General features: G+C 43.3%; 1 protein-coding gene and 1 long non-coding RNA gene across 2 annotated transcripts in view; both read left to right on the top strand.

The window, feature by feature from the left end:
- The window catches only part of LOC116659962, a 168,014-nt gene extending 165,400 nt beyond the window's left edge, over positions 1-2,614 (top strand). Inside the window, exon 8 of the long non-coding RNA XR_004315308.1 lies at positions 2,527-2,614. This is a non-coding gene — a long non-coding RNA (uncharacterized LOC116659962). The remainder of the gene's footprint in view (positions 1-2,526) is intronic.
- Positions 2,615-11,641: 9,027 nt separating this feature from the next.
- Positions 11,642-21,515, top strand: part of LONRF1 (LON peptidase N-terminal domain and ring finger 1) — a 32,318-nt gene continuing 22,444 nt past the window's right edge. The window contains exon 1 of the mRNA XM_032468806.1: positions 11,642-12,492. Within this exon, the coding sequence (XP_032324697.1) occupies positions 11,769-12,492 (724 nt within the window). The 5' untranslated portion in view covers positions 11,642-11,768. The remainder of the gene's footprint in view (positions 12,493-21,515) is intronic.

The following is a 21,515-nucleotide window of genomic DNA, read 5'->3' as shown; positions in this document are numbered from 1 at the left end:
TACGTAACTTTCACAGCACCGTGCCACATGTGAAGCATTACTTGGTCTGTAGGCTGGACTGTCCCACTAGACTGGGACATGTGGGCAGTGACGAGTCTGTCTCACCAGGGCCAAGGCCACAGCATCTAGCCCAGGGCAGGCCCACAGGAGATGCTCAATGATACATTTTTCAACTGTGATAAAACACACCTAACATAACCTTTGCCATCTCCACCATTTTTCAGGGTACAGGTGAGTGGCATTAAGTACCTTCAGTTATTGTATTATCATCACCACCACCTCTCCACAGAACTCTTTCCATCTTGCAGATGCGCTTAGTAATATTTACACAAAGAGATGAGAGGTCCTTGCTTGGTCCCTTTTGTAAAGGGAAGAATCTTTTGCAGTGTAAAATCATCTCTCTTCCAGTTTAACCATTAGAGAAGTTCAGACTGTAAATTATCTGATTTTCATAAATAAGGTAACTGATGGACACAAAAGAATTCTAGACATACTTGTAGACATGGGCTTGGGAAAATAAAGTTTTGCTGAGAGTTCTGAGTGAAAAGGCTGAAAAAAAAAGAATAAGAATATAGGTAAATAACATAGAAATAGGGTAAACGCTTAAACTATCTTTAGCCTCTAGATACAGTAAAATCTTTTACACACGAATGCTCGTTTAGATGTTGAATTTCCTTCTAACTTGCGCTCTCAGAGGAACATGTGGCCATTTGACTGCATAAACAAGTAATTGGAAGACAAGATACTACCCAAGAGATGACTTGTATCTGGGAGGAATCATTTACTTTTGATTCCTATGAGATACTTCCAAAGCTCCAAGACTTGAAACTCGCTAATTGACTTGAACCTCTTACTGTCAGACAAAATCCTGGTGTGTGTTTGTGTGTGTTTTCACAATGTAAAGAGTATTTTGCCAGGAGTTTTGAGGCTTGGGGAGGAGGAAGACATGTATCTATCCTAAGAAGAAAACTTTCAATGTAACAAAAAAAGAGTCAAAGCAAATTAAAGGCTGTAGAGCAGATACATACAGATAATTATATACTTAAGGGGTTACATAAACACTAATTAAAATAAGCTCCGAAGGAGTGAGGGAGACTGAAGTCATCTGGTCTAACCACAGGCAGATTTAATGGAAGGCAGTGTCTCCCAAAACACAGTGTTTTAATGTCTATATAAACACTTTTCTGAACTAACACAATTAGCATGAATGTAACTCAAATCTACATAATTTACAAGTGAATCCTTCAGACCTAACCATAAACTCTGTAAATGCCATTATAAATCAGTATGTCTAAAATACTTTGTAACAAAGAATTCTTACAAGAGACCTTTAGGAAGGTGACCAGTTATTCAGCCAGGGCAGTTTTTTTAAGCTTTGAAGGATTTACAATATAATTCTTTAAATCAAAACCTAACTATAAATGGAAACTAAAGACAGGCTACAATCAACCCAAAGGAAGCAGTAAAAGTAAATGTACCGACTGCACATCTCTCAGAGGTGTGTTCTCAAAGGGAGCATTTCTTAGGACAAGATACTGTCAGGAGGCAGTGCTGTCCTGAACTGCCCAGCTTGACAGAACCTCTCTGTTCCCATCCATTAGCACAACACCATTTGGCTACTGTCCTTCATATTTATGTGGTGTAAACGTGCTTGCGTAAGAAAAGGAAAAATAAACCCACCACCCATACAGTGCTTGCTGCTGGTCAATGCCCTTCAGAGCATGCACGGTTTGGATTGTGCTTTATATACAACACAAAACCCTACTTAAATTTTGTACAGTAAGTTGCAAACTACTTGGAGAGTGGCATCAAAATACACAACGTGGAATGCATTTATTTCATCTTTAATTGTGTCATCACTTCCTATTACTTGGATCCATTTGTGTTCCAACTCGACACTAATGGTGTAAGCCTATGGGACACGCAGTTGCTTTTCTTTTTCCTCTAAACAAAATTGTCTGTGTTTGTACGAAAGCAGTGACCTATCTCTCTGTTAGCCTCACACTTGGAGTTGATTGTCCTAAGTAGCCCCCGTCTCTAGTCTCTTCTCCCCAGAAATGCCCACACACATCCTGGTTACTATTAAGAACCTTGGCTCTAGATTTGAATCTTGGTTCCACTTCTTATTAGCTGTACAGCTTTGAAGAAGTTACTCAATGCAGTGTCCTCAATCACCACACATGTGCTGCCCTCTGGGGAGGGACCAGCAGCTCCTGCTGACATGCTGGAATGATGCACTTGAATTAAGCACTTGCTCCAGCTCCATGAGGACACATCAGAAGCACCTGCCATAGACATACTGCTTCTGCTTCCTGCTGGATCTGGGAAGGCTGCTCCTGCTGGTGCTGTATGTATGTGCCAAGTCTGCACCCACAGTTGCCTCCGTGTCCATAGCTCTTACTGTGGTGCCTGTCATTAGCACTACCTCCTCTTTGTCCGGCCCTGCAGGTGTTGTGATTGGGAGAGAGTGTGTGCTTCCATGAATACAGGAAGTGCAGGAGACATGTTGGATTCATTTGCTTTCAGCATAACAGACGAGGTGGCCCCAAACACCAGGCGAGGCTCCTGATGCTGACCTGATGGTGAGCCCCTTCTCCCTGGGGCTCCGTGGCTGCTGGGCTCTGCCTCAAACAGGTAAGTCCATTGTGTCCTCAGCTGGGATGGCCTGGGTACAGTTGTAAGCCTCCGTTGGTGGTCTTGGAGGCTAAACTAGGTTTTCCCAGGGAGCAGAGTGATTTCTTGCAACTGAAGGGAACATAGTTGAAGGTAAAAAGAGTGGCCAGTGTCAAGCTTCAGGTGGGGCTGTTGTTTCTCATGACTGTGGATGGCTATCTTTACAAACTTTGAGGGAAGCTGCCTGGTTAGCACCAAGTTCTTTGTAGGCCTGGGCCTCTTCCCTGGCTGCCTTATCACCCCTGGCATGCCCTTACTGCACGCAGCTGGTCAGGCCAGCAGCATAGCATCAGAGATTGCGGGGCTGGGGCTGCTGGATAGGAGGCTCCCGGTCACCATGTGTTCACGGCGTGTCAATCGAGCACTTCTCTTTTGCTGCTCTGGATAAAATTTTTCTTAAAGATCAGTGTGTACTTAAATTAGAACACTCTCCTTTGTGCAGCTGCAGTTTCCCTGTGGAGGTAGTGAACACGTTCACTGCACGCTGCTTTCCCCCTGGGTAGTATGGTAACATGGATGCGCTGCTCATGACCATCTTTTATCAAGACGGCTCTGCGTGGCTCCGCACCTCGCAGGCGGCTTGTGCTCCCCGAGCCTTGCTGGCAGGTGGCTAAGCTGCAGTCTGCCCAGGCTCCCTTTTGCTCCAGAGCACCCCGGCAAAGGCAGCTAGGAAGGGATGGGGCCGCTGATTACCCACCCTTTGGCCCATTGCGGCCAGCTGGAGACAAGCCAGGGGTCTGGATCCAGACTGTGCCCTCCCGAGGGCACTGAGACAGATGGGGCGTCTCGGTCCGGAGGGATCTCCTCCACCTCATGGACAAGCTGGTTCACTTCTCATCCCTGGACCAGAGCTGAGATGCTCAACCGCTCTCTTTCCTCCCAGCCTTCACCTAACCCACCCTGTGGGGCTGCCTTTAACCCTGTCATTCACATCGCCGTCATTATCGCCCTTTGTCCTCGTCTCGCTCTAGGTAGGGACACCACCACTCTCCAACCCCAGACCCTGCGATTGCGCTGACGCCCGGGCCGGGGCACGAAGCACAATGCTCATGCGTGGACTCCGCCTCCACAGGGAACGTCCTGCCCCTCTGGGGGCGGGCCCAAGGGGAGCTTTTTAATTACAAAATTAAAGATTTCACATGCGGGCCCAAATGCTTGGTTTTCCACTGGAAAAATATCAAAAGGCAGGCATGTGTTTGTTCAAAAATTACAGCCTCTTTTAGCTAGAAGGGACTTTAGAAATTATATATCTCAACCCTCTCATCATACACAGAGTTGGAGAAACTTTGCCCATGGGCATACAGAATCCAGGTGGCTTACCCTCTGGGTGAAACGGTTTTTGGCATTATTGCACATGACGTAGTGTCTTTTAACTCACACTGTCTCAGCAGTTGCAGACTTTTCTTATGTGTATAAGTGGCACTGTTTTGTTTTTTCAGATAAACAAAACAACTTTGATTTATCATATAAATAATTCCAAGACATTCTTGAAGCAAGTTGTTTATGCAAACAGATATGGATGAAAGCTTCATACACTCGGCTCTTGCTGGCTGGGTTTGAGCTATCTAGTTATATTTGGAGCCAGATAGCTTGGTTACATCAAATTTAAGGGAAACAAAAACGAAGCTCTTTAGTTACTCAAAATACCCCTTCTGCTCCGAAAGGTTTGATCTAAATCTAGAGAAGCTTGCCTATGGGACAGGCCTTAATTTTTTTAGACCTAAGCTGGTGTAACAGGGGGCATTGATATAGTGAGACCTGGATTAATAAATCTTCCAAGACCAAAGGCACTTGTAGCAAAATTGTCATGGTAATAAATGTGCTTGTGGGAGGGTTTGGTTCGTTCTGCACTGAATGAGAAGTGTTGTCACCTCAGATATGAGTCAGAGTCTGAGGTCCTGAATTTTCACAAAGACTCGGAATCAGATTAAATCAGTGGCCAGAATTCTGGGAGTCATAGAAGCTAGCTAGTCAGCTAGCGGTGGGAAGGGACATCATGCACTGACACATAGATACTGAAATATATTCCTATGCTTCACATTTTACTTAGAGCTCTGGTCGGTAGGCATTGTATTCAAAGTTATGTGTTTTTGATTTGGTTTCATAACGGAGTTGATGGGATTAATTAAGCAGAGACATAAGAATATGAGAACTATCCTACTGGGTTAGATCCCTGGACCGTCCAGCCCCGTGTTCTCTTATTGACAGAAATATCAAAGGATGGATCACAGGAAAGCATCATTGTCTTTCTTGACTAAACTAAATTCCCATGGAGCCTAACTTCCTTTAGTAGTATTTGAATGTATCTATCATTCTTAAACTTGTTCAAATCCCTAGAACATATTTTGTTAATTTTTGTGATAATTAGTGTTTCCTGCTGGATAAAAAGAGTTCTTCATGTTGTTTGTTTAATTTATTTCACTTTAGTTTGAAAAAGTGCCCCTTCATCTAGCTACATCAGAATTGGAAAAGAAATAGAAAAGCGATCCTTCTATCTGGTCCAAGGCCCTAAGCCAGCCTGGCCTACAGCAAGCCCTGGTACTGAATTAAGGTGACCATAATGCATATCAACCTGATGTGTTCCATGTCCTCCTCCTCCTCTTTTTTCTCTTCACTTTCTCAGCGACTAACCTGGTTGTTTATTCTACCATCACGTCCTTGTCTTGACTCTCTGATCTCTACACATTCACCTCCTGGTTATGAACTCTTCCATCATCTGAAGTCATCATCTCTTCTTTTCTGACCCTGACCTTGTGGACCATCATGGGACACAGAGCATCTGACCTGCCCTCGTCACCAGTGTCTCCCTACCTAACGTGCTTGATCTCCTTCACCAGCTCAAATGCCCTCCTCACACAACTAATGTACTTCAGTCTTTCAGATGGAGTTATCCAAATATTTACTTTATCCAAGTCACTCATTATGTTATGAATTACAATGTTGAATCCTTACGATGTATTTAATAACTCAGATTCTAAAAATATCCCATAGGAACTGAAAATGAGGCAAGCAAAACGCATGGCATTCCTTTATTCTCTAAAGCAAGTGACAGCCCAATCAAGCTGTATAATCTTGGGAACGTACAGATGAAATAAAACCACGTGGAAGGAGACTAGGAGCAGGGACTCATCTGTATATGATGGGTGGAAGGAGTTTACCAGACTGCCAGTGCATACGTGAGCTTGCCAAGGAGTAAATTCACTTGGTGTTGTTTACAAGAGCTAGTGATTCCTTTCCAAGTAAGCTGATATTACAACTTGACTTCTACTAATCTTTCTTAAATATAATCATTATTTTGTCAGATCCTGTTATAGGAAACCATGTTAGAGGTTCTGTTCCTCATTCTTACATCCGTAGACCTCACTCTCCCCTCCAGCTGTTGCACAGCGGCCATAGCAACACAAGCAGAAGCTGAGCATCAGAGCACACACATGTGTACAGTCTGTATACACGATGTGTGGAGCACCAGAGCCCTTTTTCTTTCATTCAACAGCTTTTTATTGAGGATCTATTGGGTGTTCTAGACACTGAAAGTCCAGGTGTGACTAAAGCAGTTTATTACATGCATGAAGTTTCCCTTGTGGAGTTTATATTCTTGGGGGAGACAAACAATAAATAAGATGAAGATGCCATACAGTATGTTAGGCATAAATGCTAAAGATAAAAAAAAAAAAAAAAAAAAAAAAAACAGGAAAAAGAGACAGAGAAATCAGGCAAGACATCACAGGTGCCATTTGCCCAAAAGTCTAAAGGAAGAGAGAAAGCCTCGGGGATATTTAGCAGAAGGGCATCCCTGGCCAGGAGAACAGAAAGGACCAAGGCCCTGATGAGGCCGGTGTGCCTGGAGAAGCATGAGAAAAGGGAGAGCAGAAAGGCTGCAGGGTAGGATGGATCAAGTACTGACTTCTGGGTCATCGTTGGGACTTTGATTTTCTTCTGAGTTAAAATGAGAAATAAATGCTGTGCTTTGAGGAGCGGACTGTTTGTTTTAAGGTGATGACTCTGGTTGTGCTGGTAACAGAATGAAAGGGTGCAACGACAGAAGGAGAGGCCATTTGCAGCAACCTAGGTGAGAGATGCTGCTGGTGGCTTGGACCTGGGCGGTGGGAGGGGAGGAGTGAGATGGGGTCAGAGTTTGGATGTTCTGAAGGTAGAACCGAAAGGATTTTCTGGCCCACCATACATAAGTGTGAGAGAAAGAGGAGTTGAGATGACTCTAAGATCTTTTGACCCTCATAGGCATCCTACCAAATCTCAAATCTTCAGTCTTTCTGATATTCCCAGGAGTTTAGCAAGCATTTCTAAGTAATAATAGTCAATAATAATGCTAGGCTCTATCTCATGAGTAGTGCTTTATAAGTTTCAAATTATTAAAGGTTTATTTGCTATGTTAGACTGTTATATATTTCTGTTTTCTTGATAAATGTATACATATGTACATATATATTTTGCTGATTATAATTTGCTTTATGTCTGTTACTACTTGCAAAATTTTTTCTCTTGCCTAAAGAATATCAAAACCAGTTGTGTTATTTTAGGAGGAGAGATCCTGGGCTTAAGTCAGGGTGGTGGTGAGGATGGAGTGAACAGTGAGAAGGGGTCAAATTCTGTATATATTCTGAAAGCAGAACTAAAAGCATTTTCTGGCAGGCCAGATGGGAAGTATGGGAGAAGGAGAAGAAATGAAGAATATAAATTGTCCTAGTGTGTTAATGGTAAATGTATTTTTATCACTGACGAGAATGAAAACTATTAGGTGATATCATTGATTTGTGTGTGACTCATTCAACAATGATTATCTAGCGTCCTCAGTGCTAGACACATCAGTGAACGAGATGGGCAGAAATCCCAGTTCTCAAGGAGTTTACATTTTAGAGGACACACACACACACACACACATATATATATATATATATATAAATGTCAGGTGATGATAAGTGCTAAGGTGAGGGGTGGGGACAAGGAAGGAGAATAGAGAATGCTAGGGGAATTTGTAATTAATTCTTAGAACTTGTTAAATAATGAATGGGATTTATTCCAAGGTCATTTTCTATTTAACAGCTTGATACTGGGAAATGCATTCATGTTATCAATTTGACTACCAATAAAATAGAATGTGAGTTATATAGTTAGTATTGGAAAAGAAGAATTAAGAATGATGCCCTTGGTGAGGGTAGTGTCCCTTGAGCACTTTGACAGTGTTCCCCATGGGGATAACAGAATATTTTAATCATGGGTCATAAACTTGGTTAGACAGTAGTCATTGCAGGCAGCTGGGTTTAGACATCTACTTAGCATCACCTCTATTTAACCTACTCAGTTTGTCCTCATTAGGGCTCTTCACTTAGAACACCATTAGAGCAATCATATACTGTATTTTTAGCATCTTATATAAACTTCCCCACAAATGCCCAAGTTATATAACCAGCTCCCCACCCCATCCCCCAGCTTTCCTCCAGTCTCTCACAGATTTATAGAAGGGGTGAAGAGGTGTGTGTGGTGGGGGATCCCTGACAAGCGACTGAAAATGGTCACATCCAAGAGGTGGCCCCCCTCCTCGGGACAGGGCTGGGTGCACACCAACAGAGTATGCTTTTGATATCCTCCTCTTCCATTCTCAGCCTTCACCTTCTGCTGTTGCATTTTCTTCAGGTGTCACGTTGCTATATTCCTGTGTCTGGGAAACTCTCTGCCTCCTCTCCTTGTGTTCAAACAAGCCCTTAGGACTCAGCTCCAGAGGCAGAAGTCACCTGAAAGAGTGCTCCAGTTCAGTCATTTTATAGATGGCAAACAAGGCTCAGGTGACTTCCTCTCAGCTATAGGGGCATCAACACGGTCAAGACCAGGTCTCAGGATTCCATGTCTAGTATAACTCTTGTTAAACCAGCAGCTTCTCAGATCTGAGTGTTTTCAGGGATATAAAATGAGGGTAGGGAAGGTGGGCTCTAAAGTCCCTTCCATTTGTGCTTTCTGTATCGATCTGCTATTGAGTCTGTACTGATTATATGCCATTCTTGAATTTACTGTTTTCAGTGCTTTCAGTAGAATGTTACCAACTGAAATGAATCAGGAAAAGGACATAATTTGGTTTGGCTCTTTAAAGGTTAAATTCAGTCTCTCTCTCTCTCTCTCTCTCTCTCTCTCTCTCTCTCTCTCTCTCTCTCTCTCTCTCTCTCTCTCTCTCTCTCAATGGTAAGAATGTGAAGAAACAAATGGTAAATTCACCCACAGCAAAAAAAAAGAAATAAAGAAAAAGGAGGTTCAAATACACATCTTCAGCTGACGAGTGCACAAGAAAAGCATCATGTTATGTGATTCTCAAATAGTTTACCTAACTATATCAGGAAAAGTCTCCTTCTGGTGCGGTGGGGGTGGGGGAGGGCAGGGATACGCAGGGAATGATGGTGATAAGCATTTTCCAAATTAGGAAACAGATATGCTTTTCTTCTTACTCTCTTACATAACTGATCTATTTTGGAAGACACTGAAAAACTGAAATGAAATACAAATCTCATGATTTTACTACTTCGTTAGCAAAGACACAAGCCAGTAATGCTGGAAAGGAAAGAGGAGAGTTTCACCCCATCCTACTCCTCCTGGCCCGTTTTTTTTGGTTTTTTTTTTTTGTTTTTTTTTTTTTTCTTTTTCTTTTCACAGGATTCCCTCTCCTCCATGGCAGCCTGCTGGGTGACTCAGAGACCAAAGTCTGAATTTTAGAAAATGAATGAAGAAAGATACTAATTTTTCTCTCCTCTGAATTTAAAGAGCAGTCGCATCTAAGTACATATTCTCTTTTGGTGGCAAAGAATGACAGACGAGTGACCTGTCCTAGAGCCAGTGATTGTTTCGCACCAGACTTCCTGATTCAGAGGGAAATTGTGGAGCACACAAAGGCCACAGAGGCAGTACAACCTCTTACATAAATGAGTTACATAAATGAGAACCAGTTATGTAAATATATAAACCAGCAAACATGAATTATAACCATTCACAAATGCCAAGAAGAACACGGCAAGATTCCTCCTACGGTCCCATTTTTTCCCCCTCACATTATCATAATTGTACTATTTTATTTCACACCAGAAGCAGATGTGGCTATTTGTCACATTTAATGGGGAAAGAAACTCCAAAGGACAAATGAGGCTTCACATTATTTTCTGCAGTATACATTTTACTTTGGAGAAAAATTCCATAATAAAACCTGATTTGAACTATATTTGATAAAGAATATAAGCATATTAATTTATTCTTTTTTCCTGTCATCTGAAACACATGTATTAAGTATTTACTATTGTACATTTTGCAAGTGGCTGCTAAGGACAGGAATGCATCACAGAAGTAAATGTCTATGGGCACATGGATATTTGTTTTACTAGTTATGGCGTCATGTTTCAAATGAGCGTGTGGGCACATCTGACTAATGTCATTCTTCTGTTTATTGAATGCAGGCAGTAATTCAGGAGGCTAGGATCAGATTCAAGGTTAGGCTTGCGAATTATTCCCAATATCCCCCACCTGAAATGATTAGGAGTTGCTCTTTGAGTCTCAGCTGTAATTTGCTTCAGGTTCAATGTGAATGATGAATGAACTCTGCACCCTGTTGGAACAGGAGGCTCAGCTTTTCCTCAGCTTTTTCCTTGCTCCCTTTGGGGCACTCTGTATACATCTTCTCTGAAATTTCCAGATTTGCTCCTTGTGTAGTAAAAACATATGTAACTCAAAGCAGTTTTGAGCCTATCTGTATAAAGAGGGATGCTAATTGTTAACCAGTTTCAGACACAGCATGCTCAAATTAACATTCCTTTTAGCATCTTCATTTTGAAAATCTCAAGTGAAATATTTTTATCTAAGGTCAAATAATAGTGGAATGAGAGTAAAGTGATCTTTAAAACATACATATATTATTAGCTGTGTGATCTTGGGCAGATAACTTTCCCTCTCTGGGCCACTATTTCTAACCATTTGAAAAAGGACAGCATTAACAATCTGGTACCCTAGAATCAAATCTATAAATATTTTCAACAGAGAGCTTTAAACTCGCTGCCACCAAATTTAGAGGAAATATAACCCATTACACAAAACCCAGATCATTTTCTTTCTCTTCTATCGGTAAAACTGCAGATCCTGCTTAGGTTGCGGTGATAACGGTGACTGCCAAGTGAAAGACATTTACCCTGGTGCCTTCTCTTTTAAAAAGCCAAATATAGGTTTAGCCAGCTGTGGAGCAGTAAATGAGATGTGAAGAGGAACCTGTGGGCTTCCTCCCTAAAGATGGGGGGGGGGGCGAGTTTTAAACCAGAAAGGCGGCAGTAACTTGACACCTGGGAAACTTGCCTTACCCTCTGGAGGGAGTCGGGTCAGGTAGGTGAGTAGGGTTATTTTGTTTCTAAAGTTGACCTACTCTAGGGGAATCACAAAGTAATCAGACTGACTTTGCGCTCTCCGCCTTTATGTGTCCATCTGTAACTTGGGCATAAACTAGTGAAAATGCAGACGAGCACCTGACCGAGAGTCTACACTTGGAGGCTCCCAGGGGCCAGGAAGAGGGGGCGGGTCCCCACTCAGGTGGGCGTTCATGTCAGCGGAGGGTTGGCGATTTGGGGTCTCAGTCCCGCTAGGCAGGCCGCCTGGCAGAAGAGCGCCCACGAAGCAGGGATTAGCGGAGAAGCCACAGCAGATGAGGGGGGCGTCAGAGGAAGAAAGCAGGGGAGATGGAGGTCTAGGCTCCTTCGGGCTTTGTTCAGTTACCAGCTAGGCCCTTCTTTCCCGAGAAGCCAATTAGATCCCCGCTGGGGGATCATCTGACCTCTCGTCTCCCGCCAGGAGGGGCTTCGGTAAGGGCGGGGCTGGCGGTCGGCTCCCTGGGGACCCGGCCGCAGGCGGTGCGGGGGAGTCCCGGGCGACGCCGCGCAGACCGGCCCCGCCCCGCGCCCGCCAAGCCCCGCCCATGGGGCTTCCCGGGCGCGCGCCGCCCCGCCGAGTCCGCGCGCCACGCCCCCCTGCTCGCGGGCCGCGTGCGGAGCCGCGCGTCCCGGAGGCTCCGGGACCGTGGCGGCGGGCGGCGGCGGCGGCGGCGGAGTAGTCCTCCGCGGGCCATGTCTTCTCCGGCCGTGGCGAGGAGCTCCCCACGAGGGAGTCAGGAGATGGCCCCCCAGCCGCGGAGCCGGGGCCGGTTCTGGGAAGTGGGCGGCGGCGGCGGCGGTGACCGGCTGGAGCGCGCGGCCGCGGAGTCGGAGCGCTGGGAGCTGCTGCTCCGCCGTGGGGAGCTGCTGGCGTTGGGCGGCCACCTGAAGGGAGCGCTGGAAGCGTACGCGGCGGCGCTGCGCCGCGGGGCCCCTGTCAGGCCGGAGTGCCTCGGCACCCTGGTGGACTGCCTGGTGTTCAACTACCGGCTCCGCCACGGGCTGGGCTGGAGCGCGGCCCCGGCGGCGGGTGCCCACCCCGGCGCCGGCGGGCTGCTCAGCTGCCTGGGCTGCCGGGGCTTCCTCAGCGAGCCGGTGACCGTGCCCTGTGGCCACAGCTATTGCCGCCGCTGCCTGCGGAGACAGCTCCGTGCCCGCTGCCGCCTCTGCCGGGACCGGCTGCCGCCCGCCCCCACCTCAGTCGCTGATGATGAGGGGAACTCCCCGCGGCCGCCGCCTCTGGACGCCGCCATCACCGTCTCGGGCTTCAGGACCAGCGTCGTCCTCAACCACCTGGCAGAGAAGTGGTTCCCGGGCCAGCGAGAGCGAGCCCGGGCGGCCGGCCGGCTCGGGGAGCTGCTGCAGCAAGGACGCTACCGGGAGGCCCTGGCCGCCGCCTGCGAGGCACTGCGAGCAGGTGACCGCGCGGGCCCGGCGACCCCACCCTCCATTCCCCGACGGGCGGGCCGCCCCGCGCTCGTCTGCACCCCAGGGAAGCTTCCCCGAGACCTCTTGCCGCCCGCCGGTAGGGTCTCGGGGTCCCGGACGCGGTGGGAGGGGGCGGCGCCCCGGGGTGCTTCGGTCACAGTGGGGATCGCCCACGAGCCGACTGTGACGCGGCGCGGGGTTCCCTCCGCCGCGGCCTGGCGCTGTGGCGGGCGCGCCCAGAGCGGAGCGGGGTGGCCGGGCGAGGCCGCCCGAGCGCGGGATGGGGTGGGAGTTGGGCGAGCCCGAGCGCCGCTCGCTTCCTGCCGCCCTCTTTCCGGTAATTGGCCTCCGGGGCCTGGCCGGGTCCGCCACGGGGGGACGCCAGCCGGGGCGGGGAGAGGATCCTCAGGCGAGGCTAGGCGTACAGCGTATACCTCGGTCTCCCACAAAAGACACCAGGGTAATTGGAAGCCCCGAGGGTCAGAATTGCATAAGCTGGGGCGGGTGGGGGGGCGGCGTTGTGTAACGGGTGACGTCCGGTGGGCGTGGCGGGAGCTTGGCGCCCGCACCCCGCACCCCGAGGCCACGCCGGCCGCCAGGCTTCGGGCGGGGGTCAGAGCTGCCCAGTGGTGTTAAAAGTCTTAGATGAAAAGGCCTGCAGAGTTGATTGCTCTTGATGGGTTTCAGCCTATTTCAAATCGTGCTTATTAAAGAAACACACGTGTGCTTGCTTTCGAATACACCTGGTTCACGGTAAAGATAAAGAGGTAGTCTCTGATCTAGTTGTCACGCTTCTGTTTGCATTTCAACTCGAATCAAGCTGTGTAGAGAAAGGCCTTGAAGATCTTTTGTCTATTTCTTCGCCTCCAAGAAGCAGTTTCTGCCTCCTAACCTCAGCTAGCACGTTTCTTAAGATGATTTTAAGCTTTGGAAAGGGACATTGCCAGAGTGAGTTAGCTATGTAAAATGAAGAGTTGTTCATTAAATCGGTGGTTTTCTACCAGGGGAATTTTAGCCCCCGGGGACATTATCTGGGGCAATATCTGGGGACATTTTTGGTTGCCTCGCCTTGTGGGAGTGGTGCTGGTGCATCTACTGGGTAGAGGCCAGGGGTGCTGCTCAACATCCGATGATGTACGGGATAGCCTCCCACACAATGATCAGGCATAAAATGTCAACTTTGTCACTGTTTAGCCTTGTGTTAAATAAGCATATTTCAAGATTAGTGTCTATACAAGCATGAATAATACTTGGGGAAATAATCCCCAAGAACATAGACTACAAAATATAAACTGATGTTAGGTATTAAGTGCATTTATAAACTATGTAACTGAAAGTATCTTTTGGTCTTTTACCCTAAGTGCTTAGTCATTTTGAACTAGTAAGTATGTTGAGTTGTTTAAAACCTTTAGAGTTCAAAGCACAAACTCGGATGTTTTCATATTCTTTCAGTATCTTTATGGGGAGCAGCAGTTATAAAATAGAACGATAGAGCCAGAACAAAAGAGATCTATTTGGACTACAAAATACTGAGGCACCTCAGCCTCTCTAGGTGAATAGAGTATGAATGGGGAAGTACAGACCATCTAGGACATGGTCCTTACTTTAAAAATGAAGAAACAGAAGCTGAGGTAGTGAAATGACTTGTCCCCAGTCACACAGCCAGCTGGTTGAAGAGGCAACACTGTGTCCTCCAGTTCTCCTAAATGTTGGACCAGGGTTCATTCTATCTTGATAGTTCATTCAATGAAAATGTTTAACATAAATTTCCAAGGAATTTTTTTTTTTTGGTCACTAGTGTAAAAGAAAGGATGAAACTTACTGACAGCAACATTCAGTATCAACTACTACTGATTTAGTGGTTTGACCTCTTAAATTAGGCATTTCATAAGAATTCAGGTCCTAATCCATGGAAGAACAGTGAGCACATTTGCTAATTAAGATCTGGCTTAGTGTTCTATGCCCAATAATCTTTTAATGAAAGAAGACTTGGGGCCTGGGATTTAGGATATTTTTTAACAGAAAAAGACTGATTTTTTTCAGTTTGCAGATTGCATATAGGAATTCTGTCCATTTAGTTGCTTAATTCTACTTTTGCAGGACTAGAACTCAAGCCTCCTGACTCACTTCATTCATTCATTTTCCCTTCATTGTTAGGTCTTTTAAAAAAATCACTAATTCCATACTAGAAAATGTGTCTGAATGGTACTAATGAGGATAACTTTTTTCATCTTTTGAATTTTTGGTGCACAGTGGTAGATAGACAACCTTAGTCCTAGTAAATTATAGTTAGTAAAGTACATATATTAGGTGTGTATCAGTTTATAAGGGCATAAATACAAAGGTTTAGTAGAGTTATAAGTCTGTTTGTACAGTTAAGCTGTAACTTTTTTAGAGCTGGTTAGCTAGATAGACATTTGAAATGTATTTATATAATCATACAATTGTAATTACTAATGATACCTTCATTATTGTTGACAGTGGAAAAAGACCTTCGCTATAATTTCTTCATATAATTCTTACAATTAAACAAGTAAATACTATTAACTAGAAAAAAATAATCTAGTCTACAGTTAGCCCACACACATCCAAATTTAATCCCTGTCAACAAGAAAGGAAAGCTTGAAAACCTTTGCCAAAATCAGAACGTCCCCATTGAGATTACATAAGTTTCTGTTGAATTGAAATATATTTAGATAACATTTAATCCATTGATCTTTTGGTATTAACTCTCAGATGTTTCATAACTTTGTCTCTTTATTATTCAAGGATATTATATAAAAGTCTTTCCTGCTTTGAATCTTTGTTCTTAAGAGTCTATTCAAGTGATCCCACTTTACTATGCTCTCTTTATTTTTAATGAATTTTCACACTGACCTGCCACTCTTCCTTCGAAAGAAAACAACAGAACAATGTAATTTACAGTTTGAACTGTTTTTTTTTTTAATAAAGGTCATGAGGGGGAGAACAGTTTATTTAAAATACTTACAGAAGGAAATTATTGTCTTGAATACTAATTATATAGTCCTTGACTATTACCAAGTATTTAAAGATTCTTTGTATCATCTTATCTTCACAAAGAATCCTATGGAGTACTTTATCCTGAGAGGGAAATTGAGGCACCTAGGGTTAGAGATGCAGTCCAGCCTGGTAGTTAGAGCTGTGCAGGCTGGTGGCTGGCCACCAGGATTTGAATCCCCAGCACAGCCCTCCACCTGCTCCCTGGCCTCAGGTCTGTTGTTTAACCTTCCTGTTTTGGTTTACATATCTGAAAAGTGAGAATAGTCTCTGCCTCATAGATAGATACCAACGGTAACTATGGCCTAGGGCTGTTGTGAGCATTAAGTGATTCAAAACAGGTGAAGTGCTTTGAATGGCGTCTGACAAAGTAAATACGTGGTGAATGTTAATTAAAATATTTTAAAAATGTAAAACAGTTATGCTACAGCTAGAAGATGATTTAGCTAAAATTTGAAATCTAAATCTGATAATGACAAGTCCTGTTCTTTTCTACCACGTTAATAATATTACCAAAGTGAGAGTTAAATTCTGAGTCTTGCCTACGTTTGTTAATTAATAATTTTTTTGCATACATCAACAGAATACAGATACTGCAAGGCTTTCCTTATAAAAAGATGAGTCAAATTATAAGTAAATATTGAATAGATTTAAATAAAATGTAAAAGGTTTATAATACCTTAGTCAACTAGGTTAACATGAAGAGATTTTAATTTAATTCATCAGTAAACTTATGTATGCCCTAACATGCTGCAAAGTGCTTGAAACAGTGAACATTGACATTTATATGTTGCTTTATAGTTCAAAATATTTGGATTTCCATTATCTTAACTGATTCTTACAAAAGTTGGTATGAGTTAGGAGGGCATATATTAGTAACCCTAATTCACAGATTGAAGAAAGAAGCTCTAAGAGGTCAAGTGACTTTTTTAAGGCAAGTAAGTAAGCAAATTAGATCTGAAGAAAAGAGCTCCAAGAATTTTAAGCAACTTTTTAAAGGCATGCAAGTAACCAAGTTAGAACTGAAATCAGAAACCTGGTATGTGGATATTGCTTCTGAGACAGAAGTTGATTTTTTTAAATTAGCATATAAAACATAAATCTTAAGCATTCTCACTCTTCATTTAACAAGTATTTATTGAGTGCTTACTGTACACTACACATTATCTTAGGTGCTGGATATACAGAGGTGAGCAAAAGTTCCTGTCCTTAGTGAGTTTGTATTTTTTTTGTTTCTTTAAAAACTGCAGCATATTGGTATTTATTGAAAATCACCGGGAAAGGGGCTCATTGCTTAATTGACTAGTAACAGACTGAGCATATGTGCAATCTATCTCTGGTTCATCTTTTCTTTAATTCAGAAGTCACTTAAAGGATTTTTGCAGTGCCTCGGGGTCACTATAAAGATCAATTGTTCTGATTTATATAAAGAACAGCACATCCTAATTGATATAGAAGATGGAAAAAAGGTGGTTATATAAATGACTATTAACTGCTCTGTTTTAAATTTCATGTTTTTACTTGTTTTTTAATCCATTAGACAAATGCAAGATTTACTAAAATTCAGTTATCTTAGATATCTAGTTATTTGTATGTTAACTTTGGGTTTATTCATAATTCTTCTATTGGAATATTTCTAATGGGCTTAGATATAGTCAGGTGTAATTTTAAATGAATGTGTATAGTATTCTGCCTCTTAAATTATAAAGACATTTTTCAAAATTGTTATGTTTTACTATAGAAGGTAAATGATTTTAGAGAACTCTAAAATGCAAGATCAAAGTTTTTGTTCATTTTTTTTTTCCCTTTGGTAGGATAGGATCACTCTTGTTTTCTTTCTTCTTTTCTTTGGTTGTTGTTGTTAATGCTGCTTCTCTTTTTGCTCAGTCTGCACTATTGATCCCTAAAGATATTTCTCATCTGGCTAAGGTTTATCTGGATAAAAGAAAAGGTAGAAAATACTTTTCTAATACCTTGTACCAATATCTAATCTCATTTCTTTATCAACTTATTTTGAAATGTTTTGTAATGTTAACAGTAACTTATTTATTGAGCACTGTGCTCACTGTTAACATGCGTGATCTTGTTTAGTCCACCACAGTCTGAAGGTGTAGTTTATCACTAGCATTTTGTAGGTGACGAGTCTGAGGTTCAAAGAGTTAGGTAAATGATCCAACATGGATCTGAGCCCAGATCTTCTGAATCCAGTACTTATGATCTAAAGCAGTATGCCAAATTACCATTTCTGAACTTTATTAATCAACCACTAATAGCTTGTCAATTGGCAGCTCTTAGTTTAACTGTGATAACCAAGTCCTGAACTTGATAACCAAGCCATACTGAACTTGATAAAGGAATAAAAGCAAAGGAGTTTGGTATTTTGGTTAGCCATTGGATTCTTGAAATAGCTCAGCAAATAAATCTAAGTAAAAGACACTCAGAGGAATGAGAAAAAGGATATGAACAAGGAATTACATGAACAATCCAACTAGTCAATAAATATATAGTTTTAAAGGTTAAACTCCCTGAAGAAATGCACATGAAAACAATGATGCTATTTTTCATTTGTTTTTCTAGGGAACAAAAATACAGAGCTTCTCGGGGTGTAAAATAAGTTTTTATAAAAGGAGGATTAGTAGAATGTAATGAAGACTATATCTCCTATGACTTTCTACACATTCAACTTTATAGAAAATAACTAAGGAAATAAGCTGATATAAAAGCTTATAGATGTTCATTGCAGTAGTTTTTATATTAGCAGAAATTAGAATAGGGAATTTTTAAATAGATGGTGTATAGAGTGGAATACTTTGCAGCCATTAAAAATCATGGACAAAAAAGCAGATTATTCACAGTACATATGGTATATTTCATGAAAAAACACATTAAAAATGTAATCTATACACACAGGGAAAAAGCGTAGTCATATGTCCACACTGGTGGTTTTTCAGTCCATGAGAGCATGAATCAAGGAACATAAGGGATAGAGTTTAATGAATTTCTTTGTGGTGGTAAAAGGATTTTTAATTAATTTTCTGTTATTTTCAAAGTTTATAAGTAACATTTTATAACTTTGATAATTTAAAAAGAGTTTCTTGAAGATGAAATAAATAAATGACATGTACACTCCTATTACTGCTAATCACATATCCCTAGGGATTGGAACGCAGAGAAGGAATCCCCACTCTGGAGAACTCTCCCTCCTCAGCCCATGAAGTGCCTTGGACAGCTTAAGACTGGTTTCCTCAGATGTGTAGCAGAAGTTTATTTCAGTCTTTTTATTTGCCTAACGACTCACAACATTACTATGTCAAAGAGAAGGGAAAATGAGGGCATGAATTGAAGAGCTGAAGGGGATAGATTTTAATGAAATTCCCCAGTTTCGCAAACATTTATCAAAGCAAGAATCTGAGGATAGAGAGACAGTAAATAACAGAGGGTCTCAAAACCAGATTTTAAAATGAATAAATGCTACACACATACAGTGGAGGAACATAATCATAATAGCAAATACTTAAATAGTACTTACATGTACCAAGCCCTGTTCTAAGTACTTTGCACACATTAACTCTTGTCTCCTGAGTAACCTGTGAGGTGGATACTGTTATTAGCACAGAGGTGAACAGCAAGAACTCTGGAGCCAGGCTGCCCGAGGTAGCATCTTGAATCTACCACTTACCAGCTGTTTGGTCTAGAGCAAGTTACTTAAGCTCTCTGTGCTCAGTTTATCTATAAAAATGTAGACAGTGTTATACCCACATAATATTGTTCTGAAGGTTGTAAATCACTTAGAATGGTATATAGTTTCTTAAAATAATTTTTTTAAAAACTCAGTTTTATAGCTGAGGAAACTGGGGTACGGAGGTGTCTGGTAGTTTGCCCCAGGTCACAGCAAGTGAGTGGAGCCAGAAGTTGGACCCAGGCAGTCTGACTTCCAGGCTCGTGCTCTCGGGATGCTGAGTGGAGGTAGCCTCGAAGGAGAGCATCTTGGAAAAGTGACTGAACTGAGTTTTGTTGGATGAGAGAAAGTTATCCAGATCAAGGGGAGTTGGGGTGCTCTCACAAGGACTGGGATGACAAGGGGGGAGCTTGGTGAGAAAGGAAGGATGAAATAGAATGGCATGCGTGGGGTAGGATGAGGAGTTAGGAATTGCTGGGACTTCAAGTGGGAGGTTCATAATGATGGGAAGTAAAGCTGCAGAGATAGGCAGGAGCCAGGTGGGAAGAAACTTGGGTGTTGTGCTAAACTTGGGTATTGATATGTGGATGGTGAGGATATAGGTAAAACTGGAGGCAGGGTGTGTGGTCAGCAAGCTACTGCAATAGTCTTAATGATATTTTGGAAGCCAAAACCAAAGCTATTAGCAGTAGGGTTGGATAAGACTGGGGCCAGATTTCAGAAATAACATAGGAGGTACAGTTGACCAAGGTAAAGGTTTGATTTCGGGATCAGTGGTGTTTCTAACAGAATACAGTGAACAGACACCTTTATTAGGGGTCAGAAGTGGGAAGTGTACTGAGTTTGAGGAAAAACACAGCAGGCTTTTGGAAATTTTGATGCAGCTGAAGGTAGGGTGAAAAAAAATCAGGACTGAGGATAAAGGTGTGGGAGTTAAGTCATGCTCAGTACAGTTAGCCCAAATTACATAGGGATATTTTGTCACTTTTTCAACAAATTGAGTCTATAATGTGCCAGGCACCGCATACCTGCAGTGGTGGACTGAGAGGCAGGCTCCTTCCTGGTGGCCTGTGCATGGAGGTGACTTGTTCATTCCAGTGTCACAGGGCCAGGTAGAGAGCAGACAGTAAATATTTGTTGCCTCTTTCAAACTTGAGTTAATGACACACCCAGGGCTGATTGCTTTTTTTTTTCCCACAGTTGCTTTTTGTAAAAGTTGACACTGAAGGCAGACATTCTGTGTGCTTTGACTGTTCAAAGGGCCTCAGTGGGTGCATTTGGCTCTTTTTTTGAATTAAGAAGGATTTGAAGGAAATACATGGTATGGCCCTAATCTCTTTTAAAACATATTGGGAGTTTGAACTCAACTTGATGAGGGTTTTTTTCCCCCCAGTAGAGTCAGTCAAAATAAGTATTCCATTGACATTTGAAGTTCTCAAGGAAAGCATGACCCAGGAGGAACTGGGGAGCAAGAGTTTTAAAATCTGACCCTCTCGTCATCTCTTTGTGGGGTATACCTCTCTTCTTATCTCCAGAACACTCGTTTTTTAGGGAGTCTCCATAGCCTGAGTGCCTTGAGATGAGAGTGACACAGTTTGGTGTTTGTTTTTTAATGTCTTTGCTTTGCTCGGAGTGGAGAAGCGTGGTAGATGGACAGGGTGTTTTAAAGCCGGAGATCTCAGCCCCTTCCCTCAGTGCTGCCCTAAAGAAGCTGCATAAGGGGGATCACAGAGCAGTGAAGGCCTTGATCAGAGGGGTGTGGTACCCGAGCTCCCAAGGTGCCCTGCATCCAGCACCACGCTGTGGGGACCGGCTGTAAAAGAAAACACGTGAGAAGGAGGAAAGCTCAGTAAGCAAACTGAGTGTGGAGTAGGCTGCTTGTTGGACCGCTAGCTCCCTCTCTTCTGGGGTGCTGGAGCGGAGACGCAGTCCCCAGGGTGCTGTTGGAAGCACCCCAGCTGTGGGTGGAAAACTGCCCGTCCTCATTGCCATCGTCTCCAGGTCCGGGGTTTGGCTGCTGCTGCGTTGGTTACTCCTTCTTGGACGGTTTAGCACAGGCCGCTCTCCATTTCCCAACACCAGTCACGCTTGTCAAATCCAGATCCCATGACGCCATTTCACAACAAAATTGAATTTAGTTAAGATTGTAAGCTCCTCCAAGACAGGGCTAAAGTAAAAACTGTAAAATACTCCAGGGTCTGGCTCTATACTAGGACTCTTCGTTCTTGATTGATTAATCTTATGGAGCTTTCCATTTCTGGAATTTTTCATTGGTATAAATTTGAGGGAACCATGTATTTCCAGTTCTCAGGCAC

The sequence above is a fragment of the Camelus ferus genome, chromosome 26 (genome assembly GCF_009834535.1).
Source record: "Camelus ferus isolate YT-003-E chromosome 26, BCGSAC_Cfer_1.0, whole genome shotgun sequence".
Taxonomy (NCBI): domain Eukaryota; kingdom Metazoa; phylum Chordata; class Mammalia; order Artiodactyla; family Camelidae; genus Camelus; species Camelus ferus.
This window is presented reverse-complemented; position numbering and strand designations above follow the sequence as displayed.